The 11,576-nt window shown below is 43.2% G+C and overlaps 1 protein-coding gene across 1 annotated transcript; it reads left to right on the top strand.

Annotated features, from left to right (window-relative positions):
- Positions 1–1,087: 1,087 nt before the first annotated feature.
- LOC124039982 (transcription factor Sox-9-A-like) lies at positions 1,088–5,039 on the top strand. Its single transcript, XM_046356623.1, has 3 exons — positions 1,088–1,895; positions 2,132–2,382; positions 2,711–5,039. The coding sequence occupies exons 1-3, from the start codon at positions 1,456–1,458 to the stop codon at positions 3,493–3,495; spliced, it is 1,476 nt and encodes a 491-aa protein (XP_046212579.1). The 5' UTR covers positions 1,088–1,455; the 3' UTR covers positions 3,496–5,039.
- Positions 5,040–11,576: the final 6,537 nt, after the last annotated feature.

Raw genomic sequence — 11,576 nt, 5'->3', positions numbered from 1 at the left:
GTGAGGAAATACTTGTTCGATTTTATAATGAAAAATTTGACCACTGCTTTTATCTCCAGCGCTGTCATTAGAAGAAAATAAATCATCCTCAACCGTTGCGGCAGTGCAAATGTTTCAAACTTTTCTTGTGTCCCTCGTGTCCTCCAGAAAAAAAGGAACACGTTGTAAAGTAAGTTCCTGGGCTGCTGTCTCCCCCTATGGGCATATGTTATCATGGCATGCATGGACCAACATTTCATTTTGCCAATCCCTCTCTGCAAACCAAACGGTAAAGATTGTATGGCCATTTTGAACCAGTAAAATAATAATTGGTTTTGTATGCATCGAATAAATAGTATTTGATATATTTGTAATGTATCTGCTGTGGCCTTTGTTTGTCGCACATAATAGCCGTAGGGCATGGTCACTACAGACTCTCCTCGATTGTAAGGTACGACTTTGTATGACTTTCGATATGGGATTTCTTATGCAGACAAATTGAGTCATAATGGAAACACTATTGGTAGGCCTATTTCCATGATTTCAATGTTTTATTTCGTCAACTATTAGCTTTTTCTTTACTGGTTTAACTTTGAAGGTGTGAGTAAAATAAAACAAATCAAATCATTTGTTTTATTGGTCACATACACATGGTTCGCAGATGTTATTGCGAGTGTAGCGAAATGCTTGTGCATTCTAGTTTCCGACAGTGCAGCAATATCTAACAAGTAATATCTAACCATTCCACAACAGATACCTAGTACACACAAATCTAAGTAAAGGAATGGAATAAGAATATATAAATATAAGTATATGGATGAAACACTCAAATAGTCTATGATTTAAGAATATAAAAATATATTTGTAAACCAAAATCAATTTCAGTACTTGAATTATTATACCTACAACAATATTGTACACAAAATGTGAAACTGTCGATGCATATGCTGTGTGTGTGTGTGTGTGTGTGGAGGGGAGGGGGCCGTAGGGATCAAATTCCTTCAGTTCGTTATGCTCTGTCGACCAATCACATTTGGGTATTCTCGGGTATTCTGTAGCCGTACAGTAACTCACTTATAAAGTCCGCTTGCAAAGGATTTCAGTTCAAAGTACGCACACGTTCTGGAGATACTATTTGGAGACAGACTAGAACACTTTCTCTTTTTATCTGAAAAAAAAGTTGCCGCAAATCATCAGCTGTTGCTCGAGTGTGGAGACGCCTGCAAACAAAACTAGGTTATTATACAATATTTTAGAAAGGCATATGCATAAAGACATTCTCTCTCCAAAAGGCTTTGTGCAGTTGACTGCCTCATTGCAGGAGCAAATAACGTCTACTGTTACTTTTGATCCACTTTTGGACATTTTAAATACTTTGGTCAAACTTTTCCTCGCGTGTAAAGCATCTCTAGGGATCTCACCCTCAAGAGCCGTACTTTTATATTTTGTGCGTAATTGTTCGACAACATTTTTCGTATGAATCTACTCGACCCCTTCCTGAAAATGACAGACGAACAAGACAAATGTCTCTCTGACGCACCGAGCCCGAGCATGTCCGAGGACTCTGCGGGATCCCCGTGCCCTTCCGGCTCTGGCTCAGACACCGAGAACACCAGACCTTCAGAGAACGGTCTGCTGATGGGTCCGGACGGCCCCCTCGTCGAGTTCAAGAAGGACGACGATGACAAGTTCCCCGTGTGCATCCGCGACGCTGTGTCCCAGGTGCTGAAGGGCTACGACTGGACCCTGGTGCCAATGCCAGTCCGAGTGAACGGATCTAGTAAGAACAAGCCCCACGTCAAGAGACCGATGAACGCGTTTATGGTTTGGGCGCAAGCCGCTCGGAGAAAACTGGCTGATCAGTACCCTCATCTGCATAACGCGGAGCTGAGCAAAACTCTGGGGAAACTATGGAGGTGAGTCTCACTCCTCTCTGTTATTACTTCCAAAGGTTTATTTCGAGTGGCATCGCGTTTGTGGTCTTGTTAATGAAAATAGTTTTTATTTAATAGGCAACTCAATTCTACTTTTACTCGTGCATTTTACGCTCGCATGTGAACTCGATACTGTGATCATTTAACCTTCGTCGTAAACTATTTGGTTGTCAATTTAATATTTGATTTACTCATGTATCTATTTGCCTCACGCACAGGCTTCTCAATGAGGGAGAGAAGCGTCCGTTCGTGGAGGAGGCAGAGCGCTTGAGGGTACAGCACAAGAAAGACCACCCCGACTACAAGTACCAGCCCCGGCGAAGGAAGTCCATGAAGAACGGACAAAGCGAGTCTGAGGACGGCAGCGAGCAGACGCACATATCGCCAGGAGCGATCTTCAAGGCGCTCCAGCAAGCTGACTCTCCAGCCTCTAGCATAGGAGAAGTGCACTCCCCGGGAGAACACTCAGGTAAGAGGAAAGAAAATGCGTAGTGCCTATTGCATTGGTCTCATTCAACATGTGTTCATCAATGTATATTTGACACTTCAATGCTGCTAGACTTTTTATACGAATATTGTCTGAAATAGATTGTTTGAAAAGCTGATGACTGATATTATCAGATATGTTCTCTGTTAGTTTAACTTGATGTCTAGACTAATTTCTTATTCCACTCATGCATGACCACTTGTAAAGCCCTTATTTTTCCTTTTCAATTAAATCCATGGCTCTGCTCTTGCTCTGAGATTTGTATTACAGAAATATGTATTCTATATGTAACCCACCCGCTCTCTCTCAGGCCAGTCCCAAGGGCCCCCCACCCCTCCCACCACACCTAAGACCGACATCCAAGTGGGAAAGGTGGACCTGAAGCGTGAGGGTCGCCCCTTACAGGAAGGCACGGGCCGTCAGCTCAACATCGATTTCCGGGATGTGGACATCGGTGAGCTGAGCAGCGACGTAATCTCCCACATCGATACCTTCGATGTCAACGAGTTTGACCAGTACCTGCCCCCCAACGGTCACCCAGGCGCTCCTGGCACTGCCGCTGGCCAGGTCTCCTACAACGGTACCTATGGCATCAGCAGCTCCGCAGTCAGCCAGGCAGCAGGGGGCACCGCAGGGCACAGCTGGATGACCAAGACCCAGAGTCAGCAGCAGCACTCCCTGACCACGCTGGGTAGTGGAGGGGAGCAGGGCCAGAACCAGAGGACCCCCACACACATCAAGACAGAGCAGCTGAGCCCCAGCCACTACAACGATCAGCAGAACTCCTCCCCCCCGCAGCACGTCACCTACGGCTCCTTCAACCTGCAACACTACAGCTCTTCCTCCTACCCCTCCATCACCCGCGCCCAGTATGACTTTTCTGACCACCAGGTCGGCACCAACTCCTACTACAGCCACGCAGCTGGGGGCCAGGGCTCAGGGCTCTACTCCTTCAGCAGCTACATGAGCCCTAGCCAGAGGCCCATGTACACCCCCATCGCAGACACAACAGGAGTGCCCTCCGTGCCACAGACCCTCAGTCCCCAGCATCACTGGGACCAGCAGCCAGTGTACACACAGCTCTCCCGGCCCTGAGGACACAGTCATCTACACACAGACTTACATAGACTGATAGACATGCCCATCTTGCAGAGGGAGACTTTGTCACAACATTCCAACATCTCGCTCCGAGCAAACAGACACTTGAATTTACAACAGAGGAAAAGACAACAAAGAAGAAGAAGGAAAGCTGGACTTGAGAGAACTGAAATTAGACCAGAATGGCTCACAAACGTGCCTTTTTTTGTGTATTGATGAAACATATTTTGAGCATTGAGAAATCCTCTGTGAGGACTGTTTAAATTGTTGATATTTTTAGTAGGTACTGTGTATGTTTTCTTACCTTTTTTACTCTGGCAGTTTGCTATTCTGGGGGATTTTAAACACATATTTGTAGAGAAAAAGCTTTATTTCTATCCAGTTCAGCAGTAAACCACAGTAGTGCAGTTATCTATTCTATGGCCTCAATTCTCTGGTGGAATTTTTTATAGGCAGTAAATCTCTGTCCTTTTTTGGTTGTGTTTGTTTTTGTTTGTCTTCCTGCAGTGCATTGTGCTTATATGTGCTGTGCCATCCAGCAAAATGAACTACATTTGTATTTGTGCAGTTGAGGGTTTCTCCATCAATTATATATTATGATTATAGCACATTCTTAGATGTAACAGGGGCATGCTGTGAATGGCAAGGGAAGAAGTTTGGACGTTATTGTTTTGTGCAGGAGATTCCACCCTTTTGCACCGTTAGTGCCTAGCATATCAGAGGTTGGGTGATAGGATGTCTGTGTCAGAGTGTGTGTGCTACAGCACATACTATAGAAGAGAGAAGCCACAGCTGAGATTCTACTTACCGTCTGACAGCATGTGTTTGACAGCCACAGGAAGTGCCCTTTGACCTCTCGGGCGTCCCCTGCCGTCCACCATCACGCCAGTGTCGTTTTACAGCCCCCTGCCTGATCCACCTCTCACCCCCTCCCGCCCCCTCTCAGTCTTAACCCTTTAATTTATTTATTAGCTTAATTTTATTTTCAAAGTAATTATTATTTAGCATTTTATTCTTTATTTTATATTTTATACAATTAATTAATTTGTCTTCAAAATAAGTTACCTTCTGGATATTAAATGTCATATAAACCGGTCTTTTTAGCCGAGGGGGGTTACTTAAAAAATGACACAAACTGTAATCATTATGCTTTATTTAACATATGTAAATGTTTCTATTTTAAATGTTTAATTTGTCATTTTTTTGTTATCTAGTTGCGTACGGATTATTGTTAATTGTGAAGTTTGGATTCTAAACTGGAAATACGTTTTGAGCATAATGACAAAGTTTTACAATTAGTTATGTTTACGCTGTGGCTAATATGTTTGTGTTATTAGAGATACCAGCATCCCTGTCTTTTCTAAGGACTTTTTTTTAACGTCCTGACACATACAGTACTATCTCAGTACTGATGTTTTTTTTTCTGATGCATCTGAACAAATTGTCATTTTCTTCAGCTAGCTTAACATGTTACTGTACTGTCTTAAAAAGAAGCTTAACTTTTGTATTGTATTTGCAATAAAAGAGAAAATACTCTAGAAACAAAATGGCTGTTGATATTTTATTACACAAAAAATGACCTACTTATTGAATAGGTTGGGGGAACAAGGAATCTCTAGTTTATATGGATAAACATTATGCTACATAACACCTCCATACGTTGGAATTCATAACATTTAAACCAACCCAATATCAACCTCAGAATTTGACTGTTTAGTCAAATTGAGACAGAGAGGTAGACGGAAAGAGTTAAAGAGAGAGCCTGAGAGAAGGCAGTTCTCTCAGAAGCCTTGTTTATCTCATTTATTTTCTCTTTCTTTCTCTTCCGTCAGCTGGAGCAACAGGGGGTCCCCCTTTCCTCCAGTCTGCATGTTGTAAGGCTCTGGAGCTTTACTGGGAGAGGCTACTCTGCAGAAAAACATTACAACCGTGAAAAAAAACTTTAATGTTTTTCAATTTTAAAGCAGGGACTTTGCTTCCCTACCAGCAAAGCTCTCTTTAAAGATTTTCAGTGCTGCCACCTTTTAAAGGTCAACTCAAGGAAATATTTACAAGCTTCACAACACCCGGGACCAAGTGCCATTTTCCTATTCTCTACTACTATGAATCACACCTTTTGGAAGCTATTGTGATTTTTGAAACCACAGTTTTATAGTATGGACACAAGGCATAGGAGGACCATAAAATGTGACTCGTTTCAGGAAACTAGGCGTATGTCTCGCGTCACAAGCATTCAAATGTAAACATTTATTTTTGATCAAAGTGTGTTTTATGGCAGAAATGCTTTCTGGAACATGTTAACTTCCACATTTGTTAATAAGAAACTTGTATGCCATCTGTAAATATGAGTCAAATAGAGCCTAGTTGGTTTAGCCACGGAAAAATACAGGGACCTTCCCGCTAGCCATGATTGGCTGAGATAATGGATGGACAGGACATGCTGAGAGATGAGTTCGGATTGGTCTGCCATGTACCACTCTTCTGTCTATAACAAAGGGCTGCTCAGTATGTGTAGGTAACCCTTTCTAATACAGCTTATATGAAAGATATCACAAATAACTGCAAAAGTATTGCTCTCCACTTTCTGGAGGACAGAGTTTTGAAATTGGTGGAATATCCGGTGGAAGCAGCATATGACAGCTAAGGAGATTCTGACTATTGCAAATATGTGGAGGGAGTCAAAAACAGAATACACAGAAGGCTGTTGTATAAAACACCCGTCTCCGGATTACACCTTCAAACTAAGGGCAACCATGGCATCTGTGACATAGAGGAAGCATATTATGCGTTTCAAATTTAGTTAGAAAGTTGTTTTCATTGCAAGTTAAAGCGTGCTGTTAGCTAGCTAGCTAACGTTAGCTGGCTGGCTCGCTAGCTAATGTTACATGTACGATCTGAGTAGTAATATTATTTGTATCTCAGAGCCATTTGCATTGATAGTTATAGCCTAATGTTAGCTAGCTAACATTGAATCCAGTTGATTAGCTACCTGCAGATTCATGCAAGGTAGTAATGTTATGAGCTAGCTAGCTACATGTCTAAACAAAATACTCTACTATGCAAGGTACCATTTCACTGTACCATAACACCTTCTGTATCCTGTGCATGTGACAAATAAACTTAGATTTTATTTGATATTGTGTGTGTTTACCAGAAATGGTAATGTGAAGAACAACATGACCTACACCAATATTCAAATTAGCCTATGCCCTGCTTTTATTTCGCCACACTCACAACTGGCAAGATTTTTCTGTAATTACCATGCCATTAACTTGGAAATAATTATCTTGTTGTGAGTTTATTTTCCTGTAATAATTAATACAAATTAGCTAAAGTTAAGCCGTTATAAGCTTTATGATGTGGTCATTATTTTAACTTAACGTTAGCTAGCTATGCTGTGCTATGCTAACAAGCTAGAAACAAACCAAAACATTATTTAGAAAGTTGCTTTTAGTTGCCTGGTTTGCTAAATTGACATAAACAAAATGTATTTTTAAACGGATGGGTTTATTGGTGTTAAAATACACCAGTTATGCTAGTTTGGACAACCAGGCTGCTGATGTCATTAATGTGAATGCTTAAATATATGGTGGGGCTAGGCTTAAGAGGGTGTGATCAATGCTGAAAGGGTATAGACAAACTTTATCAACTTTCAAAGCAGAATTACTTTCCCATTGTTCCTCAACTGTAGTGTATCCAATGTAAAAACACAATTTCAAATGTTGCTGCATAAGACCGAATCGATCCAGTCGGTCAAAAATATAATTTTATCCATGTTATTGTACAGTATGTTTTTAAAATCATCATTCGAATCACTATACGCATAGTTTTATATGGCATCCGTCATTGTTTTTGATCCGAGAAGTGAGAGTGACAGTGACGGTGTATTATTGCCTTTTAAACGTAATAGAAACATTCATCAAGGTGTGAGAGAAAGATGTAACTTTCTGAATCAAAACAATCACTGTAGCTGTTTATAGAAGTGAAGTATCCACTTATGTAATGTGATTACCTTTGGTCTTTAAGTGTCAATGACAATTACATACAGTTATCTCCACCATATTATATGATCTGGCTGTGCACCTAGTTCATTGGCTGATCAAGGTGGGAGGAGGATATCTAGCACCTGTTTCCAGTGATCCGATTGGAAGACATCAGTTTGGCACCTTGGAATCGATTCCTAGACAGGAAGGAAAGAGGGGGAGGCAGAGAAGAGAGAGAAAATGAGCAATAAGGAGGGAAAGAGAGGGAGAGAGATGACTTCAGTTGAAAAGCAGCCCAACCCATCTGAAAAAGCCATCAGTATCCCTGCTCTTCTAATGGGGAAATGGTAGTACTTAGGAGTGGACAGATGACATGTTTCACATGGATTTTTCCCCCCGCCAGTGTGCTCCCAGGCCAAGTCACATGCTGGGGTGTAGGCTCAGTCCCAGCAGTGCACTGAAATAAAATGAGCACTCTCGCCCTATGACAAGGCATGTTGTTAAGCATCATCCTCAACCCCTCCGCCTATCTTTGGTCCTGTATGGCTCAGTTGGTAGAGCGTGGCGCTTGTGTTATAGGGTGGACTTTAGCTCTCATAGGAATTGAATCTTCGCCGATCTTTGCATGATGATCTCACAAATAATTGACCTTGATCGATTGCTGATTGCCATTCAGTGATTGCATGTGTGCTGTGACGTGGAGGTTTGCGGTGCTTAATTGTGTGAGCTTTCTCAACCACCCTCCTCCCATGATTTGAACATCCCTTAACTATGCTCTCTCGTTCACTGCCGTTCACGCCCTTGGTCTCGTTGATAACCCGTGGTGCATTTGTGTTTGGGGTGGAGCACGAGACTACAAATGTTTTGAGCAGCGGAGGTCTGGTTGGTGCTCGCTTACAGCGGTGTCTGTTCTAAACAATTTCCCTGCTTTCAGGGGTTTTTGTCTTCTTCTTTTTTTTAATAATGGGAGAGCACCGCGGTGATGGTGACTTCGCTGGGTATTTGTAACTATTACTAATCTGATCATTTATTGCTCTTAAAGTGACGCTAATGTGATTGTAATCCTAGGTATTATAGTTGTCTGAGTAGTGTGCAAGCCACCATCTGGGTATGTATCACTGCCTGTCATTTATAATGGCGACATTAAAACAGACTATGGCCAGATAGTTTCAGTTACAACATTTAAAAATATATGTCTTAATAAAATTGTGTATTTGATTTAAAGTGTTGCCTGGTCCATTGTCTTGCTCATGACCCAATCAATATGTTGAGTGTCACAAACCTGCCTTGTACTGGTTGAGGTGTTCCACCTCATTAAACAGGAACCGGCGTAGTCTGGTAGGTGAGCCATGTTAGTCTCGGCTCGGGTGGGATACTTGCATCGCCAGGGTTGTGGGTTTCATTCCCAGGGCCACCCAGAAGTAGCGCCTGCTAAATGTCACGTTATATATTTATTGGGTTGTCTTCATTGAGCTATCTTGTCTGTGTAGACCTATTGCTTATTTCTGACCAGAGAAGGCCCCCGTAGATTTTGTTAGTAATTCTCATGCAAATATCAATAACATGGCTTAAAGTATGTTTTCTCTCTGCCCCATGGCAATGTGTAGAATTGCAGGAAATGAACTTCAATTTCTCTCTACTGTCAAGGGGGTTGACACACTGTCAAGGGGGTTGACACACTAATGTTTTGCTGCTAGGTGGGGGGGCCCCAACCAAATCTCGCTTGGGGCCCCCACTAGAGCTTGCCCTGCCCCACTGTGGAGTGGAACTAATCATATAGGCAGTCTGTCTTGTCAGCTGCTCTGAGGGACAGGTCTAAATATAGGCCTGTTACTGATTGCCATAAGACACCCTATAGCCTTGATACTGGTGACTGAGGGACCAAAACAGTTCTGGTTCACTATAGGATCTCTGTCAGGGTCTGAAAGTATCCCAATGCACCTATTGGTGGTGGATTGGGTTAGTTACCCCCATACAATGTAAAAGTGTTTAGAGACCGAGAAAATGCCATCTTAAACGCTATCCATTACGATTAAGTGTCAATAGGTTTGTGCAGCATTTAACTGGCACATGGACACACAAACCTCCTCTGTCTTTCTATGACTGTGCGAAGTCCTAAAATAACCACATGTTGGAGTTATGCTCTAGCTGTGTGCGACGCACACAATTGACTAGGTGAGGACCAGACCCCAGGCCTGGCATATACACCCACTCCCCAGAGGCCGGAAGCAGGGACACTGGATTTGGAGTGGCTCAATCAGTGGGCAGTTTTCCCCAGAAGAAGCCCATTAATATTCTGAACACACAGTCTCGATGGGAATTTGTCCCCTCTGAGCCCAATGGGTGGTCCTTTTTAAATGTAGAATACTACACCAAAAGAGAACCTGGCAACTTCCAACCCTCGGACAATGGACTGCTTTAGAATGCACAAATAGATGTGATTTGGTTTTGTGTGGGAGAAATACCAACCCGAAACGGGGGAGGGGGGGATTAATAAAGTAAATGTATTGAAGAGCGAGTGATTGTGTGTGTTTACATGAGTGTGTGCGTCTGTGAAAGGTGTATTAGTGTGTGTTTATGTGTGAGAAAGTTTACTAAACAAGAAAATGACCTAATCAAATAAACAATCAGTATTCCATGGCCTCCTTGCTGCTTGAACATAAAATAACACAATACCATACCCAAGTTAGGAGTCATTAAAAACAATGGTAAGTAGCATTTGCTAATTCAGTAACAACCCCCAGGGCAAACTTGTTTGCTTATGTTGGTGTGCAAAGCCCACTGTATGAAAATCACATTGACTTTATGGTGCTCTTGGGCTGCATTACTTACTGTATGATTCCGTCCAGTTCTCTTCACATTCTCCAACTCCTTGCTGCTTCTGGCAACATCCCCCCACACACACCCCCACACACACCCCGTCATCTTCACATCGAACCCCCTTGTCTCGGGTACATTCACCCCACTGCCCCCCTCACTACAGCAGCCCACTGTCATTGTTCCTAGGGACCAGCACAAACGAGACGACTTGACCCCTTCCCCCCCCCCCCCCCCCATTTCCTCTCCTTTCAAACTGCCTAGCCTCCCGAAAGCAGTGCCTGGACACAGAGGAAACTGTACATCAATAAGGACCGGCAAGACAGGATTTTTTTTTACTACACTTCACACAGAGGCCGATGGAGAGGAACATTGGTCTCCCCTGGCAACAGACGCCCACACGAGCCAGAAACAGTAGCCTATATGGTCCCTAGCTTGGATATTGTGAGGTCCGTCAGGTGCTAGTCCTGTTTGTCTGGGCTCTTACACAAGTGGGAGGATTTATAGTATCTTCATCTTTTATCTCTTGTTTCTTAGGATGGCTTTGGTGCATATAATGTGGCTCTGAACATCCCTGCTTGCCACAGAGCCAACATTCTCAACCGCGTTTCCACCTTCTCGGTTGGTGAGAGCCAGTGGTGCTCTATTGGTTCTTAAATTCCTGGACTGCATCCACCCTTGTTGGAACCCACCACAAAGGGCCAGTAAAGTGTGATCTCTAATATATTATCTCTCTTTAAAAGTGTGGACCAACCTGGTGCCTCGTCTGAGTAAGGCCCATTGCCTGTAGACTGCAGTAGGGTCACGGTCTGAATGTGGTCCAACAGCTTAAATGACACCACACTCTCATCTCTGTAAAAACAAGCATGCCCATCCCCAAATTGACAGCAGGCCCAATCAACAGCCGCCAGCTACCTTCTCCCATCTTCATATCCCATTACCACCAATCTCCTCAAACAGCCTCAGATTATAGGCACCTAAGTATGATTATGTTTAAATGCATGCTATCATTTGGTCTGCATGGGCAGCAATAACACCTTTGGCTGAGTAAATAGACATAGAGAATGGCTGAGCCCCCCCTGTAACTGATCCATAGGGAGACTTTAGCATGGTGGTGGGCTAGGATAGGCTTGTTTAGAGAGCCCTGGAGTAATGCAGGGGACCATGGATGTGGCAAACCTGGGGGGAGGGCTCTATTGGGGGTAGACCATCATTGCTTAAGTAAGCAGTATTTGGTGGGGCAAGGGAGGGGGGTACTTGGCTACTGTACCAGGAAGT

The sequence above is a fragment of the Oncorhynchus gorbuscha genome, linkage group LG07, assembly GCF_021184085.1.
Source record: "Oncorhynchus gorbuscha isolate QuinsamMale2020 ecotype Even-year linkage group LG07, OgorEven_v1.0, whole genome shotgun sequence".
Lineage (NCBI taxonomy): Eukaryota > Metazoa > Chordata > Actinopteri > Salmoniformes > Salmonidae > Oncorhynchus > Oncorhynchus gorbuscha.
This window is presented reverse-complemented; position numbering and strand designations above follow the sequence as displayed.